Source organism: Jaculus jaculus, chromosome 7, assembly GCF_020740685.1.
Source record: "Jaculus jaculus isolate mJacJac1 chromosome 7, mJacJac1.mat.Y.cur, whole genome shotgun sequence".
Lineage (NCBI taxonomy): Eukaryota > Metazoa > Chordata > Mammalia > Rodentia > Dipodidae > Jaculus > Jaculus jaculus.
The window spans coordinates 42,722,286-42,741,538 of NC_059108.1; the positions used below are offsets into that span (position 1 = coordinate 42,722,286).

The window sequence follows — 19,253 nt, forward strand, 5'->3', positions numbered from 1 at the left end:
CTGTTGTTGGATAGAGTAGTAGTGCATAGCATGAACTCATTATGGATTTGTTGAATGAATTTGTAATGCAATTTAGTGGTCATCTCAGAAGAGTAGGGAAGGAGAGTTAAAGTTGAGATAGGGCATGAGGTTTTCCCATTGCACTAGATTTTCTTTTGGTAAAATGTGTAATATAAATTTGCTATTGAAACCATTCCAAACACTTATCCAACTCCAGAAGTTTTTTATCAGCCCAAGCAGAAACTCTATACCCTTAATTCAACCTTCTTCTGATTTCAAGTAACAACTGATTTACCCTGACTCTCTGTAAAGTGTGTGTGTGTGTGTGTTGTAGTATATAATTATATATAGAACCATAATGTCTTACATGGATGTTGACAGCAATCATTAGCTGTTAACCTTACCATTTTTTTTTTCATTTCAGTAGTAATTGTATAAACTTGATTATTTGCCATATGAAAGAATTGGATGAATTTTAGACTTAGGTGAGTTTCTGTCCATTGTTAATAGGCATCAGATTTGGTGTTTAGGTCTATTACCTAGAACATTTATTCTCATAGTGTTGTATTCTGTAAGAAGGAAAAACAAGTAAACATATAGATGGATGAGGCAACGTCTGCCCAAGTTTATAGCTTAGTAGCTACTGTCACACTGGCTAGGAAAGTGTGGGTGTGTGTATGCTCTCTTATATATTGTTACAGGTCTCTTGGACATTCCTCCACTACTACCCTAGTCAGAAGTATTTTAAAACTTTGTCTCCTCTATATACAGACTTGCCCTGAAGTAGTGGTTGTCATCTGTATTTCCAGTTCTGTTGGCTGATTATGTATTCCACAAAGTACATTCCTGTAGAAGTTTGCATAATGTAACCGTAGTTTTTCTGAAGCTATGTGTGAATTAATTTATCTGCATTAAAATTATCTCTCTTCTGTATACAGATTCTTAAGAATGTTTTAAAATTTATTTCAATAGGTACAACTTTTCAACCTAATAGCAACTCCTATGTCAATCCCGATCACTTGAACTATTTCCGGTTTGCGGGACAGATCCTGGGATTAGCTTTGAACCACAGGCAGTTGGTCAATATTTATTTCACACGATCTTTCTACAAGCACATTCTTGGTATGGTTTTATTATAATTTCTGTAGACATTTATTTATATTGCTTTCCTTATAGCTTTTGGAGAACACTAAATGGATAACCATCATTTTAGGTGGGAGAATTTTTATTTTTACTAGAGATTATCTGTGTGCCTAAGTTATTTTGAGACCAGAGAGAAAAAAAGATGTACTTGCTTTTTTAAAAAAGGTACCTTTGGGCTGGAGAGATGGCTTAGCAGTTAAGCGCTTGCCTATGAAGCCTAAGGACCCTGGTTCAAGGCTCGATTCCCCAGGACCCATGTTAGCCAGATGCACAAGGGGGCACACGTCTGGAGCTCATTTGCTGTTGCAGGAGACCCTGGCACACCCATTCGCTCCCTCTCCCTCTCTCTCTTCCTCTTTCTCTCTCTGTCTGTCGCTCTCAAATAAATAAATAAAACAAAAAACCTTTAAAAAAAAGGTACCTTTGACTCAAAGGTTTTTTTCCACTTCCATTTTAGTGTGTGTATATAATGAATGCTTTTTAGTTTGAGTATACTTAATGTAATTGGCATTTTTGAAACTTATAACAGTGTCTTAAATAGTTGTTTCAAAGCAAGATTGCATTGCAAAGATGTAGAAGAAACAGGGTTAACTGAATTGATTTCCAAATTTAGGAATTAGCATCCATTTAAAAACATTCTATGAATTGAATTACATTTTGCAGTCTTTCAGAGTATCTGTAGAGGGCAGTATTTTACCACTCAATAGATAAAGGCATGTATACTACTGTAACTGCTGTTTTAAAATTTATTTTAGGTATTCCTGTAAATTACCAGGATGTAGCATCCATTGATCCAGAATATGCCAAAAATTTGCAGTGGATTTTAGATAATGATATTAGTGACCTGGGTCTAGAGCTCACTTTTTCTGTTGAAACTGATGTTTTTGGAGCAATGGAAGAGGTGCCTTTGAAACCTGGAGGTGGAAGTATTCTTGTTACCCAAAATAACAAAGTGAGTATTCATATTTGTATCATAGCCATTCTTTATAATTTGGCCCTGATTGCCATTAACTCTAAATTATTCCAACATTTGTTAGAAAAACTTATTTTCATAGAGGGTGAAATCTCTTAAAACTCAAGCTCTGAAGTAGAGAGGATCATTTCAGTGTTGTGTAGCTGTGATGCTGCCGTTTAGAAGGCAGAGTGAGACACTGTCCAGCTAACTGTACAAATGGAGCACTTGCAACTTGAAAAATTGATGGGAAATATAAGCTTAATCCTAATAATATGTGCAATAACCACAATTTCTTGTTTAAAAAATTGAATGTTAGAGAGTTTTAACAGAGAAAAGAAACTTCAATATTTAAACTTGGTACATGCTTTTGGTTTCCAATAAATCTTTCTTGATTATAATTATTTTTTTATTTTATATCCTCACTGTTTTTCTTTATTATTAGATCTTCTCCATATAAAATCTTGCAGTTCTTTTGAATTTCATTGTTGAAAATCAAAACATAACTTTATAACAGTCTTATTGCTATAAATATCTACTGAACACTATTAATAGATACATATGACAATTCATAGTAGACTATCAATTTGATTAAATATTATTTTTTTAATTATAGGATTTATTTATTTGAGAGAGAAAGGAAAATGAGCACATCAAGACCTCTAACCACTGCAAACTCTAACCAGATGCATGCGCTAACATGCGCATCTGGCTTATGTGGGTTCTAGGGAATTGAACCTGGGTCCTTAAGCTTCACCATCTTTCCAGCCAAAAATATTATTTTTTAAAGGGCCAAAAGAAGTGGTGATGTTTTGATAACTCATTGAGCTTAGAAGTTATTGAAGAAAGTATTTCTGTAACTAGGCATAAAGTTTAACTGGAACATAATAATGTATGAGAGTTGAAGCTCTTTACTTCTGCTGTTTTTCTCTCTCTCTCTCTTTTTTTTTTTTTAGGTAGGGTTTCACTCTAGCCCAGGCTGACTTGGAATTCACTACATATACTCAGGGTGGCCTTGAATTCAAGGCTATCCTTCTACTTCTGCCTCCCCAGTGCTGGTATTAAAGGTGTGTGCCACCATGCCTCACTCTTATTTTCTCTTTTTCAGTTAATTTTTATGTACCAGTTTTATATCAATTCTGAGGCTCAAAGTTGAAACAAGAAAAAAGTTGCTAAGGCTCTTTTTGTTCTTGTTTCTATATTGAGACCTTCTAGGTTGGAAGCTCTGTATGTAGCTTTTTTTTTTTTTCCTTTCCAGGTAGTCTCACTCTAGCCCAGGCTGCCCTTGAACCCACATCATTCTTCTTACCCCTACCTCCCAAGGGCTGGGTTTAAAGGCATGTGCCACCATACCTGGCCCTATATGTAAACATGCTATTTGATAGATTCTTTACATGCTTAGTTCTCCAGTTAATTTTACTACTTCTCATATTCTATGTCAGAAAATTGACAGAAAACTCAAGTAGGAACAGAAACAACTTTCCTAGGATATGTCATCGCCTGGGATAAAACTTATATTAACTCTACTTTAAGTGTGTTTTATATTTGTAAACTGACAAATTACATTCATATATGTGTATATATATACATTTATATATATGAATACATATATATGCATATATATATTTATATGTATATATATGAATACATATATGTGCACATATATATATATATACACATACACATATATGTATTCATATATGTCTTATAGGAGACATCATGGTGCTGCTTTCCCCCAGTCTCACATACTTCATTTGTTGTAGTGAGAATAAATTTATTCTGTTAGTTTTCTAGAGCAAAATGAGGTTTTTAGATTTGGCTGGTATTTAGTATTTAACTGTGCACTTCCTCATGCTAGCATTTTCTGGTTAACATATGTACATGTGCACTATCTGCTTAAAGCACATTGATTTGTAGTGTTATAAGATAAACTGGGCTGGCTTCATAAACAATAGTCACACAGTCACTGAAGCAAGAGGATTGCAAGCTTAAGTCAGCCTGGACTTCTTAGTGAGATCCTGTCTCAAAAGAAAAAATAAATAAAGTAAATAAAAATTTGCTTTGAAAACATGCTTAATTTAAGTCAGAATTCAGTTGGCTGTGGTAAAATTAGCCATCTTATCGACTTCAGAGTATGTGTTATGTGAATTTGGTGAATCTATGCCTTCATTTTATCACATTTGTTGAACACTTGCAAAGTAGCAGCTACTTTATTTTTTGGGGTTGGGGATATGTACTATAACTGAAACAAAGTCCTTGTCTGCAAAGAGATTACATTCTAATGAGTCATTTCCCCATCAGAAAGCCCTGGAGGTATAAAGACATTGAGGCTGATTAGGCCTCATTTGGGGAACAGAAGGCCAAGACTCAAGAGTTAAATGAGCATTCTGGAAGGAGGGTGGAGGGGAATGCTTTATGGCAAGGGAGAGTCCAGGTTTTGCAGGGCTTCAAGACTGGGGAGGGTATTTAAATTTTACTTTCAACTGTCATAAGAAGGCATTGTAGCATTTAAAGAGTTACATGATCTTAAACTATATAATCTATGCATTAAATTTATTTTGTGTGTGTCATGTGTTTGTATGTGTTGATGCAGATGCACACACTGCATGTTTGCATGTGGAGGCTAGAGGAGAATATTAGGTTCCCCGTCCGTTACTCATAAGTGTGTTTCTTTGAGATGGAGTCTCTATTTAGAACCCAGAGCTGCCATTTTTGCAAGCCCCAGCACTTCTCAGATCTGTGCCCACCACGGGACTGTGGTTGCAGGCATGTATGGCCATGCCTAGCTGCCTGTGTGAGTGCTGGGGAATCAAATGAAGCTGGTCTTACGCCCTGGCCGGCCTTCCTGTGTGCTTGGCCAGTGCTCTTCTTTGCTGAGCCCTCTTCCCAGACCCATTTAATCTATGTATGTTAAATCCACTCTGGCTGTGTGTGTGTCGGGGGTGGGGGGGAAGGTGGAACTGTACAGGAAAGTGGACCATCTGTTGCATAATCTAGTTTGAGGGGGGTAATTTGGACTGGTGTACTAGAATGGAGGTAGTACGACAGAGCCAGAAAGAATTTTTTTAAAGACAAGTCTAATATCAACCCCACACATGGTATGAAAAAAATCCTGGTTGAGTGAATAATAGAATTTTGGCCTTCATGGCTTAGTGAGTGGGGGCTTACTGGTTCATTGAGATGTGAATATTAGTGCCAGGTTCTTTACTTCTTAAGTGAAAAATGGTTATATAACATTCTCTTACCTATATGAAATAAAAAAGTCATCACAAAACTTTTTTTCTTACAGGCGGAGTATGTCCAGCTTGTTACTGAACTTCGAATGACAAGAGCCATTCAGCCCCAGATAAATGCTTTTTTACAGGGCTTTCATATGTTCATCCCACCTTCCCTCATACAACTTTTTGATGAATATGAATTGGTAAGCAAAAACATGTTCTTTCTTGTTATACAACTCCATTTGATGTCATTCAGATTAATTTTGGTGTACTGTACTGAATGAATGCAATATAATGAGGCCCTATGGTTTAGTCTCTATGATTAATAATTGGTTATCAGAGATGTCGTTTTACTTCAGCTGAATAACAAATATTAACATGTCTTAATGTGAAATGGGTGAAGTGGTGTTAAACCAAAATTGGTTATATTTTTAATGTCTTTTGCATGTTGAAGGCCTGTTCCCAAAGTTTCATTGGCCATGTGAAGTAAAGGAAGCTGTCCTGACTCCTTGTACTTCCAGAGGGAATCCAGAGGGCTTTTTTTTTGTGCTGATGTATAGCCTCCAGTTTCTTATTTTACCCTGCATGTGATCTTATGAATCTCAACTTCCACCTTGTGTATTGTCCACTCTCTTCCATACCTAGTACTATCTGCTTTGTTCTTTAGTTTCCTGGCCTTTGACTGTGACCTAATAGCATTTCTAATTTTACATGAGTTATATGTTGCTTTTATCCATGACATTGTTTTTGGTAATAAAATTCTTTTTACAACTCGAGTTGTTGGCCCCTTTAATAAAACACTTGAGAAAAGTATAGATACCATTTTAGTTTTCTTGTCACTGTGACCAAATACTGGACAGGTATCAACTTAAGGGTGGAAGGGTTTATTTTGGCTCATGGTTTAGAGCATTGCATCATGGTGGGGAAGGCATTGTGCAGGAGCCACATGCATCTGTGGCAGCAAGAACATGAAGATGCTTGCTTGTATCTGGGCAGGTGAGGATTGGACAGGACACAGGGTGGAAGGAGAAGGACACAACTAAAGTTGGAAGCAGGGGCCAGGCCATAATGCTAAGCCACCCAGTTCCTCCAGCTAGATCCCATCTAAAGTCTTTACAGCCTCCCAAACAGCACTACTAGCTTGGAAGCAAGTGTTCAAACACTAGCCTGTGGGGGATATTTCACCCTCAAACTATAATAGCTGCCTTCTTGTTTAAAAAAAAAAAATCACTAGAGAGGCTGGAGAGAGGGCTCAGTGGTTAAGGTGCTTGCTTGTAAAGCATAAAGGCCCCAGTTCGATTCCAATACCCATGTAAAACCAGATGCACAGTGGCACTTGCATTTGGAGTTTGCGGCAGCTAGAGGCCTTGGCACATCCTCTCTCAATCTCTCTCTGCTTGCAAATAAATAAAGATATTTTAAAAAATTACCATTAGAATCAAACTTCAGATTAATGGAAAAATATAGCATGTCTTATTATAGTAATGAACAAAATTTGTTAATTTTGAAGCTCATTGTGCTTCAGTTTTATGAAATGTAAGTTGTAAGATTTTTGTTTTGCTTCTAGCAGTAAGACTAGTGGCTTCATTTGGCATTGACTAACTTTTAATGTAATTTTGCAAGTAGTTCATTAGCATTTGAAAATTAGTTATAAGACCTGACTAATTTGATTTGTTTCTGTATTATGCTTCAATTAAATTAGTCATGTGAAGTTCAAATTAGAGAATGGTATCAGTTTTTGTTCCTATGTATATGTTAAAAAAAAGCAATGGAAAAAATAATTGACAAAATATTACCTGGTAATTTACTGATACTGATAAATTTATGGTGACTTTTACTGAGTTCTGATATATACAACTTGATGAATTAATAAACTGTTCAAACCTGTGCAGCATGTACCTGTATTAAGAGAGAAACAATACCTACCACCTACCCCAGATGGTCACTTTGGTTCTCCTTCTATTCACTAGCCCACCCCAGTGTAATCACTCCTTATTTCTAAATCATAGGTTACATTTACCTATTTTTAAAGTGTATGTAAGTGAAAAAGCTCAAGAATCAGACATAAATAGTTATAATTCATTCATTTTCACTGCATAGTATTTCATTTTGTCAGTTTTCTTTTTGTCGGTTCCACTTTTCTGTTCCAGGCTATTTCAAGTAGTGTAGTGCTGCCACAAACATTATAGTTTCTTTGTTTTAAATTTATTATTATTTTCATTTATTTATTTGACAGAGAAAGAGGGACAAGGGGGAGAGAGAGAGAGAAAGAAAGAGGGAGAGAGAGAATGGGCATGCTAGGGCCTTCAGTCACTGCAAACGAACTCCAGATGCATGAGCCCCCTTGTGCATCTGGCTAACATGGGTCCTGGGGAATCAAACCTGGGTCCTTTGGCTTTGCAGGCAAACACCTTAACTGCTAAGCCACCCCTCCAGCCCAGTCTATGTTTTTAAAATTTTTTAAAAAAATTTTTATTTGAGAGTGACAGACAGAGAGAGAAAGAGGTAGATAGAGAGAGAATGGATGCGCCAGGGCCTCCAGCCACTGCAAACGAACTCCAGACACATGCGCCCCCTTGTGCATCTGGCTAAAGTGGGTCCTGGGGAATCGAGCCTTGAACCAGGGTCTTTAGGCTTCACAGCAAGCGCTTAACCGCTGAGTGATTTCTCCAGCCCCAGTTTATGTTTTTTAAAGAAAGGATGGTGCTTTGCATCCTGTTTGTTTGCTTTTGTGGGTTTTTTTTTTTTTTTTTTTTTTTGAGGTGTGGTCTCACTGTAGTCCAGGTTGTCCCAGGCTGGCCACAAACTTATAGTGATCTTCCTATCTCTGTCTCCTACCTCTGTGTGTGCTGACATTAAAGGCATGCACTACCATGTTTGGCTTTGTGTTCTTTTTTTTTTTCCGAGGTAGGATCTCACTCTAGCCCAGGCTGACCTAGAATTCACTGTGTAGTCTCAGGGTGGCCTCAAACTCATGGCGATCCACCTATCTCTGCCTCCCAAGTGCTGGGATTAAAGGCATGTGCCACCACGCCTGGCTTTGTGTTCCTTTTGAAAACTGTTTTTCTAGTACAAGGTTATGAATGTCTTTTCCTGGGTTTTCTTCTAAAATCTTTGGTTTCTTTATCTTTCACAGTGATGTGTATCACAAGTGAGTTTTTTGTTGTGGTTCTGATAGTAGAAACTTGAGTAAGGGCAGGTTTCCTAGTTGTCTTGTGTTCTAGCTTTTAGTTGAGTTCATTCAGATGGTGTGATTATTTGAGATAACATTGTAAACATGACCCTGATTTATTCAGGTACTAATGTTGACAGTTATTAGCCAGTTAATATTTGCTAAGTGCTTTATATGTATGTATTAACCTTAAGATATGGTCAACAAACTTTTGAGGTAAGTTTTACTATTCTGATTTCACAGAAAAGGAGAAAACAAGACACAAGAAGGTTTGAAAATTGTCCGTGTCATCAAGTCCATGCTAGACTTAACACCTCTGACTGCAGGTCATAGAGTACATGCTGCGCTGGTACCTCTGACTGCAGAGGCATGTCTTCATCATTAGTTCCAGCCTGACTCTTGGTGGCTTGAGTAATAAGAGGTTTTAGAGCCTTTGCTATTTTATTAGGAAAGGGATATGCTACCTTGAGGAGGGAAACTTTGTAGAAATATCTCTACATCAGGTAAAAGATTCAGGCTTGATTGTAGTGTTGTAGTAAAGAATAAATGTAGCTAGTAATATAATGTCCTGAGCTGCCAGTCTATTCATTGACTGGTAGAGGGCAAGCCCAAGTCAAAAGATGATTATCAGGTTAAAAAACAGTTACAAGAGTTTTCATGAATACGCATAGAATGCTCTTGTACTTGGAAGGATCATACCAAACATGTGAAGGCTTGCTCTTCCATACTGTGTTGCTTGAGAATTGATCCATGATGATTCTAGAATGTGAAAGCACTATGTGGTGTGAATACTAGGTAAACTAACTGCTATGAGCATTTGTATGGCTCGTGTTCTATTAGTGTATAGATTACATTCATTTCAGCTGTTACTTTACTATCCATACACATATTTTAAAATTCAAATTTAGTTTAATTTAATTTTACTTATTTGGGGGGGGGGGTTCGAGGTAGGGTCTCACTCTATCCCAAGCTGACCTGGAATTCACTATGGAGTCTTAGGGTGGCCTTGAACTCATGGCAATCCTCCTACCTCTGCTTCCCAAGTGCTGGGATTAAATGCATGCACCACCATGCCCGGCACTAATTTTACTTCTTGTTTAGTTGAGGCAGGGTCTCACTCTAGCCCAAATTGACCTGAAGCTCATTCTGTAGTCCAGCATGGCCTCAAATTCATGGTGATCCTCCTACTTCACCTCCTAAGAACTACCAAGCCAGGATATTTTTTTTTTAGACAGGGTCTCATGTAACCCTGGTTGACCTTAAACTTGCTATGTAGCTGAGGATGACTTTGAACTTCTGTCCTCCTGCCTCTGTCTTCCAAGTGCTGGGATTTACAAGTGTGAATCACCTTGCCTGGAAATTTGTTATAATTATATTATTTTCTTTTTCTAAAATAAACTTTTGATTGGGACTTAAAATATTTTTGTTGTATATTTTTTATTGTGAATTTCCCATCTCATCTGTTTGTTTTTGTTTATTTTAGTAACTTCCTCCTAGTTGTTAAACAAAATAATATAGATTTTTTTCCTTACTCTTCACAAAATCATAACAAATAATATGATAACCATGAAATGCTTCAATTTTTTTTAAAGAGAATTTAGTTGCCATTTTTATTTGTAACTATTAGCAGTAATAGCATAATTAATAATAAGAGCTCATATTTAGCCTAGAAGAGAAGAGGATTAAACTCATGAATTGTAAGGAACTTACAAAATTCATCCCCATTCCCTTTCAGTAGATGTGTATCAGATTCCTACCTGGGGACAGAAGTTTTCCAAGCATTTCGCACAAGAAACTTAACTAGAAGGCCTGGTAGGGAAGTGTTGATAAGATCTAGAGAAGAAACTTAACTAGAGGGACTGGCATGGATGTGTTGATAAGGTCTAGTGAAGAAACTTAATTAAAGGGACTGGTACAGAAAGAAGTATTTGTAAGGTCTAGAGAAGATCTTAACTAGAGGGACTGGTATGGAGGTGTTTATAGACATCTACTTAGGCATCCAGACATTGACAAGAATGGAAGGAAAGAAAGAGACCAGCATACAAAGAACCAGATTTAATTTTGATGTTTTTAAAATAAAATTTGTTGTTTCCCTCCCCTGCTCCTCTGCCCTCTCACCAAGATAGCCTCCTTTCTGCTTTTGTGTCACATGGGTCCTTTTGCTCCCCTCCCCTTCCCATGTACCTCTGTGGTCTCCTGTTTAGTTTCATAATCTATATCCACTGTCACATCCTTCTGTGTACTTGCATGCAATATTAATAGGATCCACATGTGAGAGAGAATGTGCAATTTTTATCTTTATGGGTTTGAATTACTTCATCTATGTATCATGATCTTTTCTAGCGCCATCCATTTTTTAAGATTTCATAATTTCATTTTATTTACAGCTGAATAAAACTCTGTGTGTCTGTACCACATTTTCATTATCTAGTCATCAGTTGATGGACACATGTATTGATTCCATTTCCTAGCTGCTATGAGTAGAACAGCAGTGAACATGGATGTGCAAGTTTGTCTATCCCATGATGACTTTTGGGTATATGCCTAGGAGTGCTGTCGCTGGGCTATATAGCAGTTCGCTTTTTAGCTCTTTGAGAAATCTCCTCACTGATGTTTATATGTTTGCATTCTTATCAACAACAGTGAGTCAAGGCTCCTCTTTCCCACATCCTCACCATCTTATTGTCATTTCTTTTTCTTTTTTGGTTTTTCGAGGTAGGGTCTCACTCTAGCCCAGGCTGACCTGGAATTCACTATGTAGTCTCAGGGTGGCCACGAACTCATGGTGATCCTCCTACTTCTGTCTCCCGAGTGCTGGGATTAAAGGCGTGTGCCACCACACCCAGCTTCATTTGTTTTCTTAATGATAGCCATGCCCACAGAGATGAGCTGGAATCTCAGGTGGTTTTACTTTGCATTTCTTTATGGCTAAAAATGTTTAATATTAAAAAAACGTCTGTTGGCCATTCGTGTTTCTTCTTTTTTTTAGCTTTTATATTTATTTTTTGTTGGCATAGAGATTAGATAGCATTCATTCTGGTGATTAAAAATACAATTTGTTCAGTTGACTCTTACCCCCTATTCTTCCCAGACTCCCTCTTCCCATAACTTCCCCCCTTTGTTTATATCTCATATACAAGTCCTGCATAGTATGAGAGAAAAATAAATGACATCAAAATAGAAGAGAAACTAGTTGAAGAAGGAGTTCATTGGCATGGGGTAGGTGAGAGAGAACAAAGGAGGGTGGTAGGAGGGGATTATAATCAGGGTATATTGTATGTGTGTATGGAGGTTATCAATAAAATTAAAATAAATGTGGTGCGGAAGCAGAGAGGGAACTGAGACTCTACCTGAGGACTCTCCTCTGCTTGGGGTTCCTAGTAGCCAGCCTCAACCTGAAGCCAGCAAATAAGGGAGCTCATGCATCTACAGTTCAAAGGAAGGTGGAGGCCAGGAAGCAGAACAACCTCAAACATCTTCATCTATAAGAGAACCTGATACTGTTGTGGCAGGAGGACTAAGATGTACTTTCTACTTACTAGCAGTTGTCAAACTTACTGTGTTGGGGCCTCTTACAAGAGAAGAATTTTTGTTTATATGGGCTATTGAATCGATGGGCACATGTTGTATTTGAAATTAAATTAGAACTATAAAAAGCTTTATTACTTCATATAGCGACTTACTATGTTAACCTAATTTTGTTTTTTCAAGGTAGGGTCTCACTTTAGCCCAGGCTGACCTGGAATTCACTATAGAGTCTCAGGGTGGCCTCGAACTCATGGCAATCCTCCTACCTCTGCCTCCTGAGTGCTGGGATTAAAGGCATGTGCCACCACGCCTGGCTCCTAAATATTTTTAAAATAAAAGCTATTCCAAGAACAAAACAAAAAAAATATAAAAGTGACATTAGCAGTTTTGTAACTTTGTGATGTCAGGCTAAACAGACAGGTTCTCTTGCCTGCTTGTGTATCAGATCAGTGGTGCTTTGTGGTTTGGTTGAGGTCCACTGAGGAGCTACATACTGCCTCAAGGAAGAGACAGCCCTATAGACACTGAATAGCTCTCAAAACCTGCAGGAGTTCTCAGACACTGCCTTGTACTGATTTTGCTCAGAGTATAATGTAGACTCATCAGTATGTGTTAATAGTAGTTGTAGAATTTGAACTACATTACATCTAGATCCCTGATAAAAGCAGCCTGAGTTGTTCTCTTTTACAGTGTATGTGTAGATAATCATTGTCTCACTTTAAGCCTATCAAGTGTGGAACACAAACTCATTCAGAGAAGGGACAAGCTCCTTTCATACTCTTTCTTCCCTTAGAAAATCTCAGGGTTAAATACTTTGCTTTTCATAATTTCACTTCTAATTATATGATTGACATTTGGGTATGTGTCTAATGACCTGGAAAAAAGCCATTCAGAATTCATAAAGAGAACTGGGGATGTAGCTCGCTGGTTGATGCAGTCTTGGTACATACCAGACCCTAGGATCCATGTCTACACTACAAGCAAACAAAAAAAAGCCAGGAGAAAAAAATGTGTTTTTTAATAACTTATGTAAAATTTACTTCAAAAGATCTGAATTAATCCAGACTAGAATCTGAGCCTAAGTCCTTGCTTAAAACAATAAAAAGTAGCTTTATTGTATTATCCCCTTTTCCCAATGACAGAAACTTCTTGATAAACTTTCCCTTTGTTTAGACCACTGTTTATTCAGGCTTGTATTGTCACTTTCATTTTGAAAACATGGTGTGATACAGTTTTACATTTTTGTAGATAATCACAAAATAAAAATAAGTAAAATTAAATGGTATTATTGTGTCTATAAATTTGTTTCATGTTTACATATCAACATTTAAGTTACTTCTCTTTAAGTTTTATTTATACCATATCAGTGTAGAGAAAGTTCCTGATGTCACAGAATTTGCAGTGCTCACTACCAAGTTTCTTTCCTGTGTAGTGTTTGTTATTGATGACATGCAGTGACTGTCACAGAAGTAAATCAGTTTTATATGAGATTAGTTTCTAATTATGGCAAATTTGCTATTTAAATGTAATAGCCTTTTTTTTTTTCTCCCAAAGATTAATGAAATATTTTTTCTTCTTCCCCAAAGGAGCTACTGCTTTCTGGCATGCCAGAAATTGATGTGAGTGATTGGATAAAAAATACAGAATACACAAGTGGCTATGAAAGAGAAGATCCAGTTATTCAGGTAAAAGTCTCTCTAGAGCTTCAAATGAAGTTAAGTTTGCCATTTAATTTTGTAAGCTTTTCAGCACTATTGGATGAAAACTTACATTAATTAACAAAGTAAAGTTTTCCTCTAAATTTGACTTGTGGGAATAGGCATGTGAAAGCTTTGTATGAAATCATTTTTGATAAATGAGTTTTGTAGAATAAAATATGCTTGATGAATATTACATATTTCTATGGTACTAGTACATCTACATTTGCTCTGAAATGTAAGTTAAGTTTTTTGTTGTTCTTGTTAGTGGTTTTGGGAAGTTGTGGAAGATATTACTCAGGAGGAGAGAGTTCTTCTCTTGCAGTTCGTTACTGGCAGGTAAGTGTTTTAAGATAATATAGAAAGAATTTAATGTATTTCATTTCTATTGTCTTAGAAAATAACCACAGGAAAAAAACAAAGTGAAGAATTATTAATTGTGAACTTATGTAACTCTCTTTCCATATTTTAGGCATTAAAAGTAAAAAACAAAAACAAAAACAAAACAAAACATAGGGCTGGAGACATGGCTTAGCTATTAAAGGTGCTTACTTGCCAAGAACCCATGTAAAGCCAGTGCATGATCTGGAGTTTGTTTGTAGTGGCAGAAGGCCCTGGCATGGTCATATTAATTCTGTGCTTCTCTCTCTCTAAGTAAATAAATAAAAATAAAATTCAGGAAATGTTTAACATATTCAAGAAACCCAATTTTAATGAAGGCTGTCAGTATGTTTTATAATTTGTAACCTTTCATTCTGTAATAATAACACAACACATTTTTAATATTTTATATCACTGATCTGGCTTAGTAGTAAAAATACCCAGTTTGCTCTAGATCTCTCTCTCTCACTCCTTAGGCATTTGTAACATTTTTCTCTAATTCTATTTTTTTTTAAATACTTTTATTTATTTGAGGGAAAGAGAGAAGGGGGAGTGTGAGAGAGAAGGGTCTCCTCAGGGCCTCCTGCCACTTCAAATGAACTCCACATGCATGCTCCACTTTGTGCATCTGGGTTACATGGATATTGGCGAATCAAATCCTGGTTGTTAGGCTTTGCAATCCAGTGCTTTAACTGCTAAGCGATCTCTCCAGCCCCTTCAATTCTATTTTTAATGGCATTTTAATTTTTAATGGTTAAGCCCAGATTTAGATATCATTATGGCATTTTCAAGCAGTTTGTTTTAGTTGATTCTCTTCTACCCAACACCTCAGCCCCTGGAATCTCCCCTCCCTTGGTTTTACATGCCACAGTGTTTTACCTCTTCCCGTCACCCTTCCTATCCTCTCTGTCACCTTTGCCCCCTCATTATATACATACATATAACTATTTCAGGCTAGGATCTGCATTTCAGAACTATGTAGCTTTGGCCTTTCTGAGTGTGTATCACCTTGATTAATACAATTCTTTCCATATATATCCAATTTCCTGCAGGTGTCATTATTTCAGTTTTCTTCACTGCTGAATAAAATTAGTTCCATTATATATCACATTTTCATTATTCATTCATCTTCTGTGCACCATGAGATACCATTTAGGATGGTTCTATTTCCTTGCTATTGTAAATATGGACATGCAAGTACCTCTGTAGTGTGATATGGAGTCCTTTGGGTAGATGCCCAGGAGTGGTTTAGCTGGGTCTTATGGGAGGGCTAGCTCTAATTTTTTGAGAAACCTACATACTGATCTCCATATAGCTGTACTTGTTTGCTCTCACCAGCAGTAAATAAGGGTTCCTTTTACCACATCCTCTATAAAATTTGTTGTTAGTTTTCTTGATGATAGTCATTCTGAGTGGGGTGAAATGGTATTTCAAAGTGCTTTTAATTTTCATGTCTCTGATGGCTAGGGATATTAAATAAACACTTTAAAAAATATTTATTGGCCATTTGTGTTTCTTCTTTTTGTGAATGTTCATTTCATTAGCCCATTTGGTAATTGGCTGGTGTGTGTGTGTGTGTGTGTGTGTGTGTGTGTGTGTGTGTGTGTGTGTGTTTAATTTTCATACCTCTTTATAAATTCTGAATGTTAGTCCCTAGTCTGAAGTCTAGCTGGCAAAGATTTTCTCCCACTTGTTAATGATTTCTTTTGCTGTGTAGGAACTTTAAAAAAATTAATTTATTTATTGGCTTTTTTCCACGTTTTGAAAAAAAAATTTTTATATATATATATTTTTTTATTAATTAGTTTTGTACTCAGTGAATACAGTCAGTTTGGTACCATTGTTAGGCTCATCCATGTCCTACCCCCTCCTCCTGGGCCCTCCTTGTTGAGGTATATGGGGCATGCATTCTGGAGTTAACCCACAGTTATGGGTATGGTAAATGTCTCTGCATATCATGACCCAACATGTGGCTCTGACATTCTTTCCGCCCTCTCTTCCGCAAAATTTCCCTGAGCCATGTTGAGTTCATTTTTTTTTTTATTGTGAATGATAACTTTATTTAGTCATTTGTTTACAACTGAAACTCTGGGCATTCAAAATTAACATCTTTGCCTATGAGCTTCTTATAGACACCAGAAAAGGTTTCAACCTTGTGCTCCACGTTGTTCTGCTGGGCCTTTTCTAAATGAACCTTTATGAGCCGGCTGCCATCCAGTTTCACACGGATCTTCTTGCCCACAATTTCACTTGGGAAAACCAAGTCCTCAAGGATAGCATCATGCACAGCAGTCAGAGTATGGCTTCTGGGACGCTTTTGCTTATTTTTCATGCGGATTTTTTTTGTTGGTTTAGACAGAATTCTCCTCTGAGCAATGAAAACTACATGTTTCCCACTGAACTTTTTTTCTCTAATTCACGCACTAGCCGAACTTGGATCTTCTGGAAAGATTTCAGTTGAGGAACTGGAACAAAAATTATGATAGCTTTCCGACCACCACCAACTTCAGTTTCCTTGGCCGCGGTGATGTTGAGCTCCCGCAGCTGAGCCTTGAGGTCCGAGTTCATCTCCAGCTCGAGCAGTGCCTAGGAGATTCCGGACTCGAACTTGTCTGTTTTCTTGCCATTCGGCTTCACCAGCTTGGCACTCGAGCTGAACATGGCTTTGTCCTTGAGGAGCGCCAGCTTAGAAAGAGCTGGGTTCATTTTTGGTCTGTTTCAGTGATGAGGTGTTGGGGGCCTCTGTGTCTCTGGATATCTGGTTTGGTAGGAGTTGAATTTTCTCTGTGTTATCTCCTTCACCCTTGTGCTGGTACCCTATATTTGTTTTTTTGAGGGAGGGTCTTGCTGTAGCCCAGGCTTGCCTAGAATTCACTATGTAGGCTCAGGCTGACCTTGAACTCATAGTGATCCTTCTACTTCATGCCCAGTTTTCTTTTTTTTTTTCATAAGACATGTTGATGAGGATACTCACTCAACTTGTCCAGAGAACAGTGAGACTTCTCTCTGGAAGTTGTCAGTTCCCTGCCTATGGGGTGCTGACTTGGTTCCCAGTACCAGTTATAATTTCTCTCCCATTGAATAGGCCTCATGTCCAACCAGAGGGCAGTTAGTTACTGATGTGGGCTGTTTGCCACTATTGCGCAAGAGTGTACTTCTTGTCCTTATTTTGCAGGGTCTCCTGCTAACTCATGCTGTTGGTGCCCATTATCACATAGTAGCTCCCAAGGCATTTTCTAGTGCCATGAGGAACTTTTAAATTTCATGTACTCTCATTTGTTAATTCTTGAGGCTATTCCAATTCTTATTGAATTTTAAAATGTTAAGCTTCATATCCTATAAAATAATTTTGAGTACAATATTTATCATGAAAATTTCAATTTTAGGATATGTTAAATATAATAGATACAAGCAAACTAGATGACTTAAGATTCTTTTTAATATTTTATTTTATTTTTATTTATTTGAGAGAGAGAGAGAAAGAGAAAGGGAGAGACAGGTAGAGATAAGGGGTGTGCTAGGTCCTGTAGCCACTCAAAATGAACTCCAAGTGCATGCGCCACCCTGTGCATCTAGCTAACATGGGTACTGGCGAATTGAACCTGGGTCCTTAGGCTTTGCAGGCAAGTGCCTTAACCACTAAGCCATCTCTCCAGCCCAAGATTCTTTTTTTTTTTTTGAGGTAGGGTCTCACTCTGGTCCAGGCTGACCTGGAATTAACTCTGTCATCTCAAGGTGGCCTTGAACTCATGGCAATCCTCTTACCTCTTCCTCCCAAGTGCTGGGATTAAAGGCGTGCACCACCATGCCCAGCTCCCAAGATTCTTTTTATATTTCGGAAAGATATAGCATTTTTTTTTCTTTTTGAGAAAGAGTCTCTTGTAGCCCAATCTAGCCTCCAACTGGCTGTGCAGTTGAGGATGATCTTGAGTTCTTCTGATCCTCCTGCCTCCTCTTCCCATGTGCTGGGATTACAGGTATACTGACCACACCCAATGTTGATTTTTTTTTTTTTTTTCCTGAGGTAGGGTCTCACAGTTGTTGTAAACATACAAAAAATAATAAAAAGAAGTATGTACATATATATCATTGTTTCCAGTGCTACTGCTGGTGCAGGAGGCTTCTTAGCTTATTAGAAGAGCCATGTATGTTTATCATAGAAAACCTGAACCACATTTCATAAGTAGAAAACAAATGAAATTCTAAGCTATTAAAAATAAAGTCAGATAAGAAAGGAAAGGAAAGGAAGGCTAAGAACAAGGAACCATGGAAGCTTTGGCTGCTGCTTGCAGTGGTCTAGGGAGGAAGGTGACACCCTGGGTCATGGCTGCTGTACTACACCCAGGACAGAGCTCACACACTGCTGGGGAGAAGCTGCTCACAGTATAACCCATAACCAGCAATGAGGATATGCCCATTCCAATGGAAAATCCTTGTAAGGAGCCTCCAAAGAAATGTATCTTGTGTGAGAAATAAACCATAATTTCATTTTCTAAATAGGAAAGGTATACAATTCAGAGAAGCAAAAGCCAACAGAAGTCCAAATCACTTATAATCTCTATTCCTAAAGATAACAAGCTAGCACTTCTGCTGTTCTTCCATATACATCGTAGTAGTTAGCTTCATGTCATTGGTAGAAAACACTCACCTAAGAGCAATGTGTGGGAGGAAAGAGTTTATTTTGTTTTACAGACTTGAGGGGGTGCTCCATGATGCTAGGGAAAACAATAGCATGATCAGAGGGTAGACATCACCTTCTGGCCATCAGCAGCAGGCAAGTGTGCCAAACACTGGCAAGGGGAAGGTGGTTATAACACCCATATCGCCAACATTCACATTCATATCCATTCAGATATCTAAAGTTGGCATATCAGGAAATAAAAACTAAAAAAAAAATTGATAGCCTAAAATAGAATTGAATAAAAATAAATTGATGTGAAAGATCTTAGGGGTAGATTGAGTTCATGTTTTAGCATAGAGTGACATACAATCACATGAAGACAGTTACACACACACATGGCACAGTTACACTGACAAGGTAAAACATTACTGTCTTTATTCCTGTTGGAGGGAGCAAGGTTAACTCTTGGGGATTTGCTTGTCTGTCTTTTGTTTTATGTCCTTGGTTATTCTACCTGGGGGGTGCTTTTAATTCTGTAGGA

General features: G+C 37.6%; 1 protein-coding gene and 1 pseudogene across 4 annotated transcripts in view; one reads left to right on the top strand and one right to left on the bottom strand.

The window, feature by feature from the left end:
* Window positions 1–19,253, top strand: part of Hace1 (HECT domain and ankyrin repeat containing E3 ubiquitin protein ligase 1) — a 102,867-nt gene that overhangs the window by 71,750 nt on the left and 11,864 nt on the right. For all 4 annotated transcript variants that reach the window (XM_045154762.1, XM_045154761.1, XM_045154763.1 and 1 more), the window contains 5 exons: window positions 973–1,122; window positions 1,899–2,095; window positions 5,385–5,516; window positions 13,600–13,698; window positions 13,979–14,049. In XM_045154762.1, coding sequence (XP_045010697.1) covers window positions 973–1,122; window positions 1,899–2,095; window positions 5,385–5,516; window positions 13,600–13,698; window positions 13,979–14,049 — 649 coding nt within the window. The remainder of the gene's footprint in view (window positions 1–972; window positions 1,123–1,898; window positions 2,096–5,384; window positions 5,517–13,599; window positions 13,699–13,978; window positions 14,050–19,253) is intronic.
* Window positions 16,166–16,752, bottom strand: LOC101609477 (annotated as a pseudogene).